At 48.7% G+C, this 18,702-nt stretch overlaps 1 protein-coding gene across 1 annotated transcript in view; it reads right to left on the bottom strand.

Moving 5' to 3' along the window:
- Positions 1-18,702, bottom strand: part of ENAH (ENAH actin regulator) — a gene marked incomplete at its 5' end in the record, with an annotated part of 108,477 nt that overhangs the window by 19,117 nt on the left and 70,658 nt on the right. The window contains 3 exon segments of the mRNA XM_049635313.1: positions 178-294; positions 2,116-2,468; positions 16,820-16,904. Of these exon segments, the coding sequence (XP_049491270.1) occupies positions 178-294; positions 2,116-2,468; positions 16,820-16,904 (555 nt within the window).

An 18,702-nucleotide genomic window follows, 5' to 3' on the forward strand; every position in this document is an offset into this window, starting at 1 on the left:
TCCAGCAGAAGACCACCTCCCTCGTCGGCCACTTGTTCAAACTACAGACAGCGTGGCACGGTGACGGGAGGCCGTCCGCCTGGAGACACCACCCTCCCCGTCCTTCCAGGCAGTGACGGCCGCTGGCGCGCCACCTTTCGAGGGACGAGTCGTCAGCGGCAACGACGGAAGCCTTACCCTGTTGGGCTGGAGTCTCGGCCGGCTGAGAGGCTGCCTGCGAGCCTGGCTCAGAAGCAGAGGAGTCCCCCAGCACAGAGTTTAGAGGAGTCTCCGCAGGGGCAGGCGCAGGGGCAGCTGCAGAGGGAGAAGGGAGAACACTAGGCTTGGAGGAGGGAGTTGAGGCAATGGGGGTGCTTGGAGGAGGAGAGGCTTGAGGTCCACAGTGTGAGCGCGGTGCGAGGGAAGGCGGCGGCGGCGGCGGCGCTGCTGGCCCTGAGGTAGGCGGCGGAGACACCGGACACGTGACAGAGTCAAGCGGCCCGTTGGGTGCTGTCGGTGACGGAGGCAGTGGGGGCACAGGAGAAGAAACACAGACAGGGAGGACAGGCCTCGGACCGGTCGCTTTGCCGGGGGGGGCTGCTAATCATGACCGGAGGAGATGGAGGGAGGGGCGACACAGTGCAAGTAGACCAGGCACAGGGCTTCGCGGCCGGAGGCTGAGAAGAGGGTGTGTTCACGGGAGAAGAAGGCCGAGAGTTTTTGTTCAGAGGACGAGGAACCGTAGCGTAATGGGGAAGAACGGGGTGGAAGGCTGAGCCTACAGATGCTGCAAAACGTGTCGCCGAGTGCCGAAGAGGCGGTGTGGGGGGCGTGCAAGTAGGTGGCAAAGCGGTCACCACAGCATAGTCAGGACTGGCGTCTGACCCTGGAGCTGCGATGACTTTAGCATAGGATGGAGGAGGTGCCGCAGGAGGCTGGCAGCCGGCATACTCGGGCAGCGGCGCGCTATACGGGGAGCTGTCGGAGGGCGGAGCTGCGGGAAGGTGGGGAGCGGCAGCAGAGACGGGATAAAAAAGGAGAGAGAAAAAGGGAGCTAGTGAAGCCACAAAACCAGCACTCGGACACAGTGCACGCACGCAGACCGCGGTTAGTCCCCGAGAACGCGCTCACTCGTCCATGCATCCCGAGACCCAGGGGAGGAGGACACGGGCTCGCTTTCCGTCTGGCGAGCGTACTGACACACGACATTGCTCACTTAGCTCGTCTTTGGCAAGAAGAAGATTCTATCTCAAGTCTCATTATTCGGTCCACTAAAAGGACATTCAAGTTACGTGAGTAGGACCACAAACAGAAGAGTAAGTCTGCTTGTTGTTTTACCAACAAATAGCGAAACTGGCAAAAAGTTTCACAAAGGGCAAATAGCGAAACTGGCAAAAAGTTTCACAAAGGGCTAGGGGCCCCTCGTTCCTGCTTATTTGTGGATAAGTTTTGTTTCTTTGGTTGGCTACAACCCCAGAAAATAACGAGGCAGTTAAGAACAAGTAAATTAGCTCAAACGACAACCCATCAACCACACTGAGACCTTGGATACAGGCCATATGGAATAGGAAAATAATTCTGAGATCCTATGACAGTAAATGTCAATTTTAGTGAACGTCTCAAACTGTGCTTTTTAACGCTTACATCTTTCGATAAATTCCATCCGATTTAGAAATTTTCACTAATTTTTTGCACTACTAGAATACATGCAAGCCAGTCAGTTTTAGAGAGGGTACTTTTCGCCTACTATTCTGAATTCCTCCTTCAAGCACTTTCGAGCACAAACAAAGTTCTTGAACAGGACAGGAGTCAGGACAATTTAAGCAACCTCAAAGGGGGGGGGGGGGGCTGTGTTCTAAGTTCATCCAAAGTAAACACTTCCCACAAAAACACGCACTTTACAGCCAATTTACAGGGGGAGTGAGAAGACTTGGAAAGCCGGGCCGCACGTTTCCGACTTTCTCAAGCCCCCGGCGCTAAGTGCAGTAACACCGCGAGGGGGAAGGAGGCGGCAGAGCAACAAGTGCGGCCCGCTTCTCCGTGTCCCACTTGCTGCCCGCCCCCCACGCCTCCCACGCCCCCCGCCCGCCCCCGCCCGCACATGCACCCGCACGGAGCACGGCGCGCGCTTCTTACCGGCGGCCGACAGCCGGCGCTCCCGCTCGCGCTCCCACTCCAGCTGCTCCTGCCGCTCCAGCTGCTCCTGCCGCTCGCGCTGCTCCCGCTCCCGCTCGCGCTCGCGCTCCCGCTGCTCCTGCCGCTCGCGCTGCTCCCGCTCGCGCTGCTCCCGCTGCTCCCGCTGCTCCCTCTCGCGGTCGAGCCGCTCCAGCCGCTCGCGCTCCAGCCGGTCCTGCCGCTCGCGCTCCCGCTCCAGCCGCTCGCGCTCCAGCTGCTCCTGCTCCAGCCGCTCCCGCTCCGCGCGCTCCACGCGCTCGCGCTCCACGCGCTCCCGCTCCAGCTCCTTCTGCCGCTGCTGTTCTTGCAGCTGCCTGGAATTCCGAGACCAAAGCCATCAGGGCCGCGCGGCGACGGCCGCCGTCCTTAGAAGCCTACTCGCGACGAGCCCGCGTGCGCCTCCCTTCCGAGGCACAGGCGAAGCGAGCGGAGCCTGCCGTCCACGGCGGCCCGCGCCACTTCCCAGCCTCACGGAGAGGAGAGTAACTTAGCAGGGTCACTAGTAGCACACGACACTAACGGCTCATTTTAGTGTGCACTGTTCATGAGGGGAGTGCCACAAAGAAATGAATTTTCCAAGTAACTGAACGTACCACCGTAGTGACCAAGTCACTATTTCGAATGTTCACGATACAAGTGACTACGTCATCATTTTAGAAATACAACGGCCGGCGAGCCACGACAACAGCTCGCCCAAGTTTGCTCCATTTATTTTTAAGCCGTTTCCCTACTGCTTCCGAAGGATCGCTACCGGCAGATTTGCTAGGAGAAAAGGTACACACATCTTAAGATTCTGGATACATGGCTCCAAACTGTTCAGGATTAGTGGCTGGGCTTCCCAGCAGCCCAAGGATAGAGAGAACTTCCTTTCACCACTGGGGTCTTTAACTGCTGCTAATGCACTTGCTGTCAGTCACGTGACAGCTGGCCTCCTGGCCCCTGCAGCCTACTGGGACACAGCTGCGTGTGTCCTTTGATGGGTTTTCTCCCCCGACAGTTAACATTCCATCCTCATTTGTAGAGCTCTTTTCTCTATTAAAGCTAACAACCTATCGTCACAGATGTTGGTCGTATGTATTTTGAACTTTTATTACGGCTTTTTAACTGCCTTTGATTTTTAAAGTGTCATTTAAAACTGTAATATGTTAGATTTGTTAAAGTTGTAATACGGCTTTTAACGTTTACATAGAGAGTCTAGTGGTGGGATTCCTTCATGTGCTCTGCCTCTGACATCCCTCTTAGCCCCTTCCCACAAGATTATGGAATTACACGTTTCTACAACAAAATCCTTAGCTCATATGAAATTCATCTCGGGTTTGGGCACGCAGTAGTGAGCCACATCACTGTACCTTTACTGGCAGAAGATGCCACCTTTCTGTGTGTTGACTGTTTCTGAAATTCCACAACATTTGGTTCGTGGATGTTTGTCTAGAGTGGCACCAGTATGTCTGGACGTCTGAAAGAAATTATCTAGTAGGGTGCATCCATCCTTATTCCTCTTCCTTTTGAGTTTTTCTAGAGGATTCTCAGATACTTCGCTTTCTCTGGCTAAGTTTTAGAATCACTTTGTTAAATCTACCCCTTCTGCCAAGACCTACCCTTCTCAGTCCTATTAACACTTTCTGAACTTTGAAGATCGACGGAAAACATTCATGTCTTTTAACCTCCTTGTCTAAGAGTGTATGGAATGTCTCAGTATTTATGCAATTAAATTACTATTTACGCAATTAAATTAAAAATCCCCTTCTTTCATGCTAGGACTTCAAATGCTGGCTGTGGAATCGCTGTGATTATATTAAAACCTACAGAGGCCCAATGTATGTGGCTGTGAAACATATAGCTTGCTTTTAACTTCCATACATACATATAACAGAGCAAGCAAAGGTCTCCAAGTACCCACCTGGACCTAAACAACAGTCTTGCCATAAAAGTTAACTCTCCCCAAATAAAAATACTCGGCCCCATCTTCTACATAATAATCTCATAGCACCGTGGGTAAGATTAAATGAAGTAATGCCTCGAAAGCTCTTTAAAAAGTGCCTGAAAGCATATGAACACTCAATAAATGTGAGCTATAATAATAATTGTTTGGAAATTTCAAATTAGGACTTTCCTTGGACTGGCTAATAGCCTGGCTGGGTTGCAATTAGAGGCAGAACTAAATGACAGAGGGTGTATGCTAATCTTTGTTCCTCCCAGCACTAGTAATAAACCACTAAGATTCTTCCAGAAATCTCTCCCCGTTTCCTAAACTGACTATAAAAAAGGAAAGAGCCCACTTGACAAGTGAACCAATCCCACTTCTGTCGGAAGAACCCGAAGCCTCCCTTGGGACAGGTCACCGGACTTGACAGTATTGCAGGAGACGGGGTGCCTGGGGGGCTCGGTCGGCTGACAGCTCAGAACCTGGAGCTGCTTCAGACTCTGTGTCCCCCTCTTTCTCTGTCCCTCCCCCACTCACGCTCTGTCTCTCAAAAATAAATGCTAAAAAAATATTTTTTTAAAAAGAATATTGCAAGAGAGAAGCAGAAGAAACCTACGGCAGTGCTCGGGACAGGCAGTGGTGGAGATACTGGCTGGAACATAATAAATCAGATTTTTAGGGCACAGTACGGACTTTGTTATGCTGCTGGACAACCGCTAGCTGCCAAAGTTACGGAGGGTAGCAATATCGCTGCAGGGGTGAAGGCAAGAAATTCGGTGTACTCACAAGGATGTTTTCAATAATAAACTAGGTAGACAGAGTCGGTTCTTTTTGTAATACCTTCTAATAAATAAACTTGGCTGGGATGTACCATTAAACTTAAAACACGGTCTGTGTCAAAAAATAAGGGCATACGCTATAATAGAATTGTCTAAACAACCTATTGGTCCAAAAGGCGAAGAGACGCCCACGTTATTCTAACCAGAGCGCATCTGCATCCGGAAGCTGAGGGGAGGTATCTCAGGGCACGGAAGCTCACGGAGAAATCTGTGACGAAAGACCCAAGTCACTGGGCCCCCTGTACGCTTCCGTGCCACCTCTTTCATTTTACTCCCGTCAAATAATGTGGGTGCACGAAGCTTACTAACAAAACCAACAGACCACTGCTCCAACCTTTCCAGCCCTGGCGCCAACACCAGAGACCATTACTGCCAACTCTTTTTGGACGTTCCTTCTGTTTTCACTTTAGAGACTGCCTACCGATGCCTCCTGTGGGGCCCTCACCACACCCGGGTCCCTAAGCACAGTCCCAGCAGAATGATGAGATCCATAATCAGAGTTTATGTCACTGACACAATAATGTAAATACTGTTCACAGCTAGACCATAGAGTATCCTAAAACTACACTGCATTTCTTTTTATTTATTTATTTAAAGTAATCTCTGCACCCACGGTGGGGCTGGAACTCATGACCCTGAGATCAAGAGTCGCATGCTCCACAGACTGAGCCAGCCGGGCGCCCCTCACTGCAGTTCTCATTCAAGTTCTCTGGGTTTTGATTGTTTGTTTGCTTGTTTTTACCTCCAAGTTAATGGCCACTTCTCCAGGCGACACAATGCTTTTATCACTAAAAGTAAGCTGAAGTCACAGGCAGAGGCCAGGTCTGAAGGATTACTGCATAATGGCATTTACAGCCAGGGAATCCTGACTTAAGAAGATTACTCCACAGGTTATGATATTTATTCCAGGGTTCTCAGCCTATCAAAGATCAAGAGTATCTACTGATGTGGGAGAGGAGCACATTGCCAGATGGCTTCCCCACGATCACAGACACACGGCTGGAGGAGGCAGTTCACAAGCTGCAGAAGATTCCGCTGACCGCATAGTCTCTTGATTTGAAGGAAGGACGGAAAGCGTTAAAAGCCCCTGGCTCATTTCTAGCCCGCTCACTGAAAAGATACGCGTCTAAATATATTTCCCAAAGTAGTGTGTCAACAAGAAACTCTCAGGCTTACAAATCTTTAGTAGTGTGAATAATTCTCTCCTAAACGGGATGGCGTACAAACGTGACATTCACACGTTTTGATCTCTAAAGCAGGACGTTTGTATTATCTTTTTGGGGGGCAGTTTCCAAATTTATAATCTCTGCTTTTCCCAGAAACACCACTCCCGACTCTCATACAGGAAATGCAGGGGACGCCTCCTCCTAGAGCTGTGCTGCACGGTTTCTTCACTCTTTGCTAGAACCATCCGAGGACCTCTCCAAAGTACATGGGCTCTAACCCTGAAGTACGCACAAATTCTGCCAGACTGATTTTTCTCTTAAGTTAGGATATGCATTTTACCATAATTTGAAAGTTTCTGAGAAAATGTACCTTTTTCCAAAAACAATTACAGTGCAAAGGACCAATATCATAGCCACCAAGAGCATTTAAAAAACATCACAAATAGTTCCTCCTACCACCCAAATACCCCTTTCCTCGAAAGAAGTCTCCCCAAATGTCAAGAGATGCCCAAAGCACTGGCCAACAGTGAGAGTAATAGGTTTTTAAAAATATATTCAGACACGTATTTAGTTTATGTTGACCCAAAGACTATTTTTCTTAAAGTGAGCAAAATATAATGAAATTTAAAACCACATTTCGTACAGCCTTGCCTATGATGAAGAGTGTTATTAGGTAGATAGAGAATGATTTAAAGTCTGAGTTGACAACATCTAGTAACACTACGATGCTACCGACACTTGTCAGAAAATAAAACTACATACATCTTCTGATCACATCACGTGGGTCATTCCACTTCTTCATTAGTAAGCAAATACAAAACGGACAAGATGAAAGCAGAGGATGCAGGTCTCAGTTACAGAACCCCCGACACAGGCCCGTACTCACAGCAGCAGGCGGTCGACTCTGGGTCCATCCGGCCCCGGCCGGCTGACTGGGGGGCTGTACAACCGCATGGTTCCCGGCCTGCTCTGTGCTAGGACTACCAGGCCCTTTTATATCTTTCAGGTAGTGGTGCCCATTCGCTATTTATAGACATTAACTAAATTACATCCTATGTTGAGACTGAAAACAGGACTGACTCATGTTTCTTAAATACGGTTTTCATCACAGTCAAAGAAGCCAGATATTACTAACACGAGTAGAAACCAAAGACTGACGTCAACAAACGATACATACAGGGGTAGAGAACTAACCAGTAACTACCATCACGTTACCAGAGTCAAGGTACTGGACTCACTAAGACAACACCTGGAGTAAACATCTGTTTCATCAACTCGAATTCACGCTCACTAAGACAGAGAGATTAAACCTGTAAAATGCACACACACCTTAACAGTCAAGTCGCGTCACAGAGCGTGTAACAAAACACAGCTTCCGATCTCGCTCTCCAGAAGCAGAGCCTTTCGATCTGGCGCTGATGCCAGGTTCCCACATACGGTGGTTTCCTGAGCTCCCCCAGTTCTCAGCTGTTCAGTCGCACGGCACCTGCTTTCTCCTTCACAGGTGAGCCACCTCCTGCCCCTCTCCGCCACAGAACCTCACCTTCCTCACTCTTCCGATAAAATCACGACACCACTTTGGATCCCAATATTCACGGCCAATCACATCTGCTCTTCCGAGCAACTTCTTCCTTGTTCTGGTGTCAAAAGTCACCGTCTCCTCCCCATCTGGTTCTTTTCTTTACGCTATCCCTACTTCACCCCCAACTCTCCAACCGGAACCGTAAACCCTCTCGACATGACCCGGCGCATCAGGTGATCCGCTCTATTTCGTGTTCCCTCATTCTTGCTTTTCCCAGGAAGCACCTCAGATCCCTGGCCCATCGGATGGGCCCCGAAATCTGGCTTTCACCTTCAGTGACGCTGGGAACTCCCTAATCTCATCCCAAGATGGGTGCCTTGTTTCCTGGTGGGGCCATGACCTCATTCCTGAATGGTTTATTCTCTCACTTTATTTTTAAATGTTTATTTTTGAGAGTGAGCATGCGTGAAAAGGGGTGGGGCAGAGAGAGAGGGAGACAGAGGATCTGAAGCGGGCTCCGCACTCGAACTCACGAACCATGAAATCGAGACCTGAGCCCAAGTTGGATGCTTAACCAACTGAGCCAGGCAGGCGCCCCAATTCTCTCATTTTAACAGAACACCCCTTCCAGTAGCTTCCTGGGAAGTTGTACAGAGAAGAAGTTTGGAAACAACCTCTCAGGATTTGAAGCCCTCCCGCCCACCCCAAGCTCTACTCTCGCAGTCTACAACTCCAGTGACAGGCCCTGTCGGTGGGTCTGTTTTTCTCACTTACTGGGCCGGACACTGGCGAGTCGTGTCCATCCAGACCTGGGGCCCCACAAGTGAGAACCCAGGGCCCAAAGCCGGCCACTCCCGCTTGCCCCTGCTGTCCCCAGCAAACTGCAAAGAGGCGAACCACTGCCACAGAAGCCTCGTGGCCACTCTCTGGCTAAAACATTTACCACCTGGCCCTACTCGGAAAAGGTCTGCAGCGCTCTGACCCACACGACCACATCACTGAGGTCCAGGAAACTTTCTCCTGTCATTTATTTGCAGATTCTGTTTCCTCAGGCTTTTCGTTCTTTGCTCCCTTAAAGGTCCCATTATTTGGATATCGGACCTCCTAATCTGATCTTATTTTGTTTTCTTTCTCATTTACTGTCCCTTATCTTTTATTATAACTATTCCTAGGGTAATTTATTTTTCAAAACTCCTATTTTTTTAATGTCTAAGTACATTTCCTTACTCTCTGAATGATTATTTTTTAAATAACTAGGGTTTCTGCTTTAGGAGTGAAATATATTCTCCTAGTTTTCCAAAGCTGTTACAGTGTATTTTCAGGTTTTCTTCTGCTCCCTGTATTACACCTATTTCCTCCAGCTTCAGTTTGTTCTGTCTGTTGTCATCTGTCTTCAGGCCACAGAACACAGGAGCCCGGCTGGCTGAGGCAAGGACCAAATACTAAGGGTCCGCTACAAAGTATCTTCTTCCCAGTAGATCTAACCCCCCAGCAAAGATAGATTAAGGGATGCAGGCCAAAGGAAAATGGTGTATACCTTTCTCGTTATGGGAAAATACTTAAGTGTTAAAAAGCAAGGTGCCTTTTTATTATACGACAAATTCAAGACAAGACTACTAAAAAGCAATTTCTGGGGCACCTAGGTGGCTCAGTCAGTTGAGCATCTGACTCTTGATCTGGTCATGATCTCATAGCTCGTGGGATTGAGCTCCACGTCGGGTTCTGTGCTGATTCTCTCTCTCCCTCTCTCTGCTCCCCCCACCCCCCCAAAGCATGCGAGCACACACTCTCGCTCTCTCTCTCTCAAAAATAAATAAATAAGTAAAAAGCAGTTTCTTAGCATGGCATACAAAGCACTTGGCAAGCTGGACTCGACCTACTGGTCTAAGGCGGGGCGGGCCTGCCCGCCCCTGCCCGCCCCTGCCCGCCCCTGCCCTTACCCTCTGCTCTTCCTGCCTCGAATGCTCCACCAGGCCCCATTCAAGGCCTGGCTCAAAGCCATCTCCCAAGCGGCACAGACAGAAGCCTAAGGAGCATGAAAACAGCGTGTCTTATCTTATTTAACTCTACTCCGAACCATATACACTCACATTTTCTGTCTCTTACACCTAACACCTACACATAAGTGAATTCACTACCAGAAACTTCCTGGCTTTTTCTTAGAAACTTTATTCAGGTCTCTACTCTCAAGCAGCCTACGATGTTCGCTGTGAAGGAGACCCTTCTGTAAACCAGACCCTCGACGGTAAAAGGTAAAAGAGCGTGTGAGTAAGTCGTAAGGGTTCGGAAAAGCAAGCCACCGACAGACCCGGAGGAGAGTCTACGGACAACGAGCGGCCGCCGAGCGAGGCACGGAGGAGACGCCGGGGCACAGAGACACCGCCGGGGCCCCGGACCCCGACGCCCGCAGACGTCCGGCCAAAGAACTAAGCCGGACGTGAGGACGGCTCGCGGGAGCGCTGAGGGGAAGCGACACACGGGACCGTCTGGACTCATTCCGGTCCGCAGACGTCAACAAACTCTCCCCTCCCGGAATTCCAGGAAAACCCTGACCTTGCGTACACAACCTCACGACAAAGTGGAACACGGAGGGGTCGGCGGCAGACCAACTCCATCATCAGGTCTACGGAGGCGAGAACAGCAAGGCCGGAAGCCTCGACCTCCCGCCCGCGTCTCTGTAGACAGTGCAGCCGAACACCTGCCCGGCGCCCTTCCGCGCACGTCCGGCGAAGGTCCCAACCGCGCGCCGTCAGAGCTCCCCCAGCCCGGTGTCTCCCAACAAAACCCCCTCCGCTCGCACAGTCCCCCGCGGCTCCGGTCGGGGACAACTCGCCCTCCCCTCCCCACCCGCTCGGGTTAAAAGCCGTGACCCTTCCCCGCCGGCACCCCGCCCCCAAGGAGCCCAAGACTCCGCCTTCTCGCCACGCCCACCCCTCCCTCGGCGGAAGCCACCCCCGGGGCCCGCCTAGTTGACCGCGACGGCCGCCGAGTCCTCCGGCCGGACGGTCCCGACCGCGCGCCCGCCTGCGTGCGCGCTCCCCTCTAGGCTAGTCTCCGCGGCGCAGCCAGACGGACGGCCGGCCGAGACGGCAAGCCGACTCACGTCCATCAAGACCACTCAGCGGTTCCTCCTTCGCTCAGAACGAAAGCTCAATTCTCCGCGATCGCCCGCCGCGTCCCGCGTGACAGGACTCTCCGCGGGCTTCAAACCCACCTACCGCTCTCCCTGTGCACTTGTTCTCTCTGCCCCGGCCTCAGGGGCCTCTTCGTCCACGTGCACACGCGTGCACGAGCACCACGAGGCCTCCGCCCGGGGTGCTCCCTCCGCACGCAGCGCGCTTCACCCAGACACCCACCTGGCCGGCGCCCTCCCTCGCGTCGGGGAGAGCCGCCCCGGCCGGCGTCCCCTTGCCCCTCTGGCCCACACGCCCCCCTCTACTCGGTCTCTTCCGGGGGCACTACTCGCCTAGGAGGTCGACGGTCCGTCTGACTGGGGTAAGGCTGTTTACGTCCCCGCCCCGCTCCCTGCCCCGCTCCGTCGTAAGCAGGGGAACAGACGGCGCCTGGAACCTCGCCGCGCCGCGGAGCGGAGGCGACCACAGCCGGCATCCGTGCCCAACGAGGCTGAAGCAGACGGGAGAAGAGGAGGCAGGAGAGGCCTCCCGCGAGGCCAGGGGACAGGACGGGAGCGGGCAACGCGGCCACGATCGGGCCGATTAATAACCGCACGCCCTGTCTGCAGAGCAGCCGCACCGCCACCCTCTCCTCCCCCAGCTCAGCTCAACAGACGCGGTGGCGTTTACCACAGCCTGCCCTCTGAGCAGACACGCGGCCTGGGGTGAGCCACGGCTTTGGGGGAGCCAGGGCTAGCTCGGTCGGCATCTGTGGGGTCCCGAGGCCGGTCGGCCCCCCACCCTTGTTCCCTACCGAAAGGGCAGCCTGCCAGTCTGTGTGCTCTGCCCGCCTCCACAGACCCCCGTCCCCGGCAGCCCTCGCTCTCAGGGAGGCCGTGTCCGGCAGAGACGTCACCTCCATGATGCAACAGGAAACCCGAGCCGAGGGCGGATGCCATTCGATCGAATCCGTTTACAAAGAAGCGGACCACTCAAGATTACCAGATGTTGGAGGAATATTGAGTACACAAGACAAACAACCCAGCTCTACAGGAGGGAGAGGACTCAGAGAAAGGACGAGAACATGAGAGACTTAAGATACAATCGTGAGTCTGGAACAGGCTGTTAAGAAGGGAATGATTACAAAACAGAAAAAGCTCTCTTGGAGATTAAGACTGGTCTTTCAATAGAGATCCACCACCGTCCCACCCGATTAGGTGGCCGTGAGCCAGGGGTGTGGCCTGTGGGCGCGTACAATGTGGCCTGTCTGGACAGTAATGCGTGGTAAGTGTAAAATACATTCCGAATTTTAAAGACTCAGTATGAAAAAGAGAATGTAAAACACCATAACAATTTCTACACTTACTTTATGCTGGAATGATAATATTAAAAAAATTTTTTTAATGTTTATTTAGTTTTGAGAGAGAGAGAGAGAGAGAGAGAGACAGAGCACAAGTGGGGGAGGGGCAGAGAGAGGGGGAGACAGAATCCCAAGCAGGCTCCATCCAGGCTCTGAGCTGTCAGCACAGAGCCCGACGTGGGGCTCGAACTCACAGACCGAAAGATCGTGACCCGAGCTGAAGTCGGATGCTCAACCGACTGAGCCACCCAGGCACCCCTGGAGGGATAAGATTTTAGATAAACTGGGTTAAACACGATATATTATTAAAATTAAGGTCACAGGTTTCTTTTTTACTTTTGCTAATATGGCCACTAAAAATTACATACATGGGCCATACTGTATTTCTACTAAATAGTGCTGGTCTAGGATATGTGGCTAAAAATATTACCAATGAGGGGCGCCTGGGTGGCGCAGTCGGTTAAGCGTCCGACTTCAGCCGGGTCACGATCTTGCGGTCCGTGAGTTCGAGCCCCGCGTCGGGCTCCGGGCTGATGGCTCGGAGCCTGGAGCCTGTTTCCGATTCTGTGTCTCCCTCTCTCTCTGCCCCTCCCCCGTTCATGCTCTGTCTCTCTCTGTCCCAAAAATAAATAAAAAAAAAAAAGTTGAAAAAAAAAATTAAAAAAAAAAATATTACCAATGATACAGAACAAAAAGAAAAAAGCAGAAAATGAAAAAATAGAAGTATACTGAAGCAACAACCCTGGAGGCCAGCATCTGACATGTAGGAGTTCCCAAAAAAGTCAACAGAGAAAACAGAGAAGACATGTTAAAAAAATAAATTTTTAAAAAAAATTAAGAGATGTGCTTATTAAGTCTTCAAATGGAAAAGGTCTATTAAATATTGAGGTTAAAGAAAGAAATGAGGGAGAAAGAAACCACAAAACTCAAAAACTTTAGCTAGTCACATATTCGTGAGGACTCCAACTACCCTGGTGAATGAGGTTTAAAGGGACCCCAGAGTGGGGTAGGGGGTGGGGGGCTCCCCTGCTAACAGACGGACAAGACAGCACACCCAGGGGGCGGAGCGGGACGGCAGGACCACTGAGCCCCCCTCGCAGAGGGAGCAGTGAAGAGACACAGGTTCAATTTGAAAGAGAAACCGACAGCAGGACTACAAATAGTGGCCACTGGTAACGGGCAGGGACATGAAGAATTCGGGTTTCCTAGTAGAGTCAGCCGCCACTAGCCATCACTCGACTAATCAGGAGACAGAAATAGAAACATATAATCTCGCGCTATGGAAGAAGCCATCCAAAATACTAAAAGCAGAAACGGTTAGGAGGGATTGAGTCTGGAGATTAACACGAAGGGAAGGCCACACGCTCCCCCATCTCCGACCCTCCGGCACTACCTGGGATTCTACCATGAACACACGACTTAAAAAAGAATTAATCTGACAGTAAGCAAGTGGGAAAAACTGAAAGGGATCTAGGTTATGTTAAAGGCAGGAAAACCAACTAGAAAACGATGGCAGTGCGTAAGGGAACACACGCCAGAAAAGCTCTCGGTGACGAGAATGTCCGAAGAGACAATCTGTCAGGCTTTCCGAGACAGAAGTCACAGGGTATGCCGGAACAGAGCCTGTGAATGAAGATAATTACAGACTTCCTAAAGCAGAAAGTCCGGGTGAAATACGAAGAGAAGGAAGTGTGCGCGCCCTGAGGTATTAGCGGGATACCCAAACGCATGCGTTCCGCAGCAGCTCACTGAGGACCACTCGTTGGAACCGAAGGGTCTGTGACCCTCCGAAATGTCATGCAGGTGTTGCACAGAAGAGCACGTGTACGCGCATTTAAGAAGGATGCAGGGCTGGGTGGAAGAGGGCAGGAGTCCACTGCTGGCACCAAATTCTCAAAAGGACGCGTGGATTCCATTTCATTGGAAATATGGATCTCAGGTGCAGATCACGGCTGTAAACGTGGGAGCCGTCAGCATAAGACAGTTAAGAGAAAACTACAATATCCCACAGAATCCTCAGTTTTTTGAAGGTATACCACGTGCGGAAAAAACCCAGAGACAGCTAAGCGCACGCCCTTGCGGAAGAAACGGAAGGGAGAGCAGTCCGCGATGAACAGAGACTACAGTACCAAAAGGAAGAAAGCAGAGGCAGGCTGTGCACCAGGAGAAGAAATCTAAACCAGAAACAAGCCAATGATGATGGAAGCAGCATTTCCAGGAGATCGGAGCAGACACCAACAGATTTCACCAGATAAAAATGGAAGCGGGTAGAGGAGAGCAAAGGGAAGGAACAGAGATAAAAATGAACACCAGGAGAAAGAAAAGTGGTGTCCAATGGAAGGTTTATCCAAGAGAAAGAAGAGGGGCGCCGTGCTGGCTCAGTTGGGTGGGAAGTGCGACTCTTGATCTCGGGGTTATGAGCTCAAGCCCTACATTGGGTGCGGACATAAACATTGTTTTTTTTTTTTTTTTTAATTAAAAAAGAAAAAAAAAGAAGAAAGTCTGTGTGTGACTGTGGACAGAAAATAATTTAAAAACTTACATCAATTTTTTGGACGATTTCAAGTCTTCAACTAAACAAGTAATATAAACAACGTCCAATTTCAAATCCTGACGTATCTTCCCACATACAAGCAGAAAAGCCTCAAGTCCGGCTGAGCGCTGCAGGGCTAACACCCAGATGGGACAGATACACACAGCGTTTTCACAGCAATCAGTAAAAAATTCGCTCAATACTCATTTCCAGTACAGCCTCGAGCTGCAAGTCGTGGACAGCCCTCCATGTAGCGGACGGCCCTTCAGAGACCCTTAACCAGCCGGCAGCATCCTCCGCGGCTCCGGTCTCTATTCTGTGCTGTCCTCGCCCAGCACCTGTCCCCAGGGCCACATGCTTGTCTGCTCCACAACGTGAAAAATTATCTGTTACATTTGGGTTCTCTCCTGGTTCTTCCTGGCTTTCTACAAATGGGTTACTCCTGATAATACTACAATCATTTTTTTATTAATTATTTTTCCGTGTGTATGGGGGGGGGGATGGGCAACAGTATCATTACAATTTCTAACTCTTGAAATTATTTTGGAATGTTTAAAACACTCAATACAGAACTTTTAAACCTTCCTTATTTCTACAAAAACTTAAGTTACAGCATCACTCAAAAGAGACAGATTTTCAACCAAATAGAGAGGGATTCAACCAGAGAGGCTGTGATGAAAACAAAATTCATTTCGGAAGGGCCTTCCCCAAGGGCCACGCATTTACACACAGAACGTGGTGAAAGATCCCTGTCTGTCTATCTGTCTTTCAGAGGAACATGACACACATATCAAGACAACATGAAGAATATGAAGAGTGTTTCAAATGTGGATCCAAATCAAAGGTCACAGGAAGAAACTCTAGCTTGCCATGGAGCAAATGTTTGTCAACTGGAAGAATCCATCTGTAGGACGATTATCAGCTCTCTGTAATAAACAAGTGACCTACTAGTGATTAAAAATAACAGGGGTGCCTGAGTGGCTCAGTTGGTTGGGCGTCTGACTTCGGCTCAGGTCATGATCTCATCATGGTTTGTGGGTTTGAGCCCTGCGTCAGGCTCTGTGCTGACAGACAGCTCGAGCCTGGGACCTGTCTAGGATTTTGTGTCTCCCTCTCTCTCTGCTCCTCCCCTGCTCATGCTCTGTCTCTCAAAAGTAGATAGACATTAAACAAACAAACAAAAAAAGGCAATGTCAACATCTCCAAAAAGTTTTCATTTGTTTAAAGTGGAAGGCCTGGGGCGCCTGGGTGGCTCAGTCGGTTAAGCGTCCGACTTCAGCTCAGGTCACGATCTCGCGGTCCGCGGGTTCGAGCCCCGCGTCGGGCTCTGGGCTGACGGCTCAGAGCCTGGAGCCTGCTTCCGATTCTGTGTTTCCCTCTCTCTGCCCCTCCCCCGTTCATGCTGTGTCTCTCTCTGTCTGAAAAATAAATAAACGTTAAAAAAAAAAAAATTTTAAGTGGAAGGCCTGGGAGAACCTGGATGGCTCAGTTAGTTAAGCATCCAACTCTTGATTTCGACTCAGGTCATGATCTCAAGGTTTGTGAGATGGAGACCCGAGTCAGGCTCTGCACTGACAGCGTGGAGCCTGCTTGGGATTCATATTCATTCTCTCTCTCTCTCCCCCCCACCCCTTGATCACACTCTCTCCTACTCGCTCTCTCAAAATAAATAAAAGATAAAATAAAATAAAATGGAACACCTGGTTTAATTCAGTTTTAGTTGCTGAATGTATAGAAAACTCTTTTGTTACAAGTTTGGTAGCTTACAGTTCAGAAACTCTGCTAATTCAGAAAAAAGAACCTATACCTAATTGAGGCTGTGTTACAATTTCAAATCTATTTCTTTATAAAGGGCATTGAAGCAACGAGATGATTACTATTGATCTCACTGAACCAGCGATTTAATCATGAACAGAGTGAGTCTGTATCCATTACTAAGCTCTATGGTAGTATCTCAAGATCAGAGACTTATCCAAACAGCCAACACGACGCCAACTTTCTAGTTAAATTAGTTATGTGAAAGCCAGAATGACCATAGATCAATCTATAAGCACTATAAAAATAAGACTCCGTGAAGTGAAAGTCATTTTGTGTGCTGCTAAGTGACTTTTAAATGGCTGACAAGACACAATCTACTTCCTATATACCAGGATGCTCGTGGGCCTTCCGCAGTAGAAAGAAAAACTGCAAATAACAACTTAAATTTACCTTCTTTGAATTTCCAATTCTTCTTGTGATGGGCCATTTTGAACTTGGGCAGGTAGCTGTGAATTTTGTCTAGGCAATGTTGGCCCTAAAAAGGGAGGAAAACATTATAGATGAACATTATCTTTATAGCTAGCTGGACAGAGGAGATAAAATCATGAGAAGAATAACATAAAACCATCACATATTTACAAATGTGTCTTCTTTTTTGTTTAGCAAAATAAAATATAAGCTTTACATAACACACAGCAAATGAAAGACTGCGACATAATACTGCCATCATCCCCAGAAGGCTTACTTGAAACAAATGGAAAACACCAACAATAAAGGAAAATAAACATTTACATATGAAGAGCTTGAGGAAAACAAGTGTTCAATGAGCATCTGAATAGGCGCCTGAGCTTGGCATTTTCTAGGACAATGAGACATTCTCTTCAGGGTACTTATTCATGAAGTGGGGAGGGAGAACTTAAATGAAAAAAATCAGAATTCAAAAACTCACCTAAATAGAACACTGGAAATGAAAAACAGGAGAGAGAGAGCATGAGAACCTTATTACTAGGATGAAGTATGCTAATGCATTTATCAAATTTGCCCAATTTAAGCTGCCATTCTTATTTACTGGCTTGGCATTTCCAGCACTGGTGAAAACAAACATTTGCTAAACTTCTAAACAGAATTAGCCTACTTCTCTGAATTTTTAATGTAACAGAGGTAATCTTAACAACTTTTCATTTGGGGTAAAAAACAACCCCCCCCCCCAAAAAAAAAAAACAAACCAAAAGCCCTGCGTTCAAACCAACACGGCTCTGTCACGAGAAACTAATGACCCTTCACTCCCACGTACCATGTACAATGCAGACCCATTTTTAGCATCTTATAAAGAATGCCATTAAATATGGGACATTTTAATGTCACTGGATATAAAAATTAAATGTTATCATGAGAGAAATGAACACTGGACCTAATATGCAACGCCCACGGTTAAAACAGAACAATCTTGAACTCTAACCCAGTAAACAAATGAATCCAGTAAACAAGTAAATCTAGTGTGTCAGCAAATGCCCCTAACAGATATTGTGAAAGTGTTCTGTAGACCACTACTTCAAGAAAGAGTTGATAGACAAACACTTCTGTGTACTAATGCCAATGCTCGTATCTCTAAGTTAACAGCACAAGAGCACCAAGTGTGTGCCATAGAGTGAAGTGACCCTCACAACTAGAAGGACATGGCAATATAGTAATACAGTACTGGTAGATCCCAAATGTAGAAAAGCAGATGATTTGATCTAAACTTACCTACTAAATTTTTTCCTCATCTCTTTCCCCATTTCTAGATTAATCATGTAATTTGTCTTTTGGAGGACAAATTACATGACAACTGCAGTGATGTATCTCATTAGATTTCCTAACAGTCTGCTATTTTGATAACCACATAAAGGAAGTATTAAAATATATTAACCCCATGTCATCGGCAACAACAAAAAATCAAAAAGCTTTTTAAATTAAACACGCACTTAAATCTGCATAAACAAAAAATAAAACTTGTCTAGCAACCAGGCTGGAATTCTTTCCTTCTCTCGGGAATGAACATACTGATGTTAAAAACAGACTATCACATTAAGCCATACACTAATGTCTAATACTTTTATGAGGAGAAGATGTCTCATCTCTTTGGCAGAAGGAGGGAGGAAACAGAAGATCAGGGTGGGGGTAAACCTGAGAAAATAGAAACTATTTGGGGGAAGCATTTTTTTATAATCCAAAGTTACATCTTTCCAAAAATATTAAATGTTGAGCATGTAGCTTGGGCAACTCACGAGACCATTATGGTTTAACTCTTTTTTAAAATACTGTTTATTTAAGTGAAAACCTGATGCTGCTCA

Source organism: Panthera uncia, chromosome F1 (assembly GCF_023721935.1).
Source record: "Panthera uncia isolate 11264 chromosome F1, Puncia_PCG_1.0, whole genome shotgun sequence".
Lineage (NCBI taxonomy): Eukaryota > Metazoa > Chordata > Mammalia > Carnivora > Felidae > Panthera > Panthera uncia.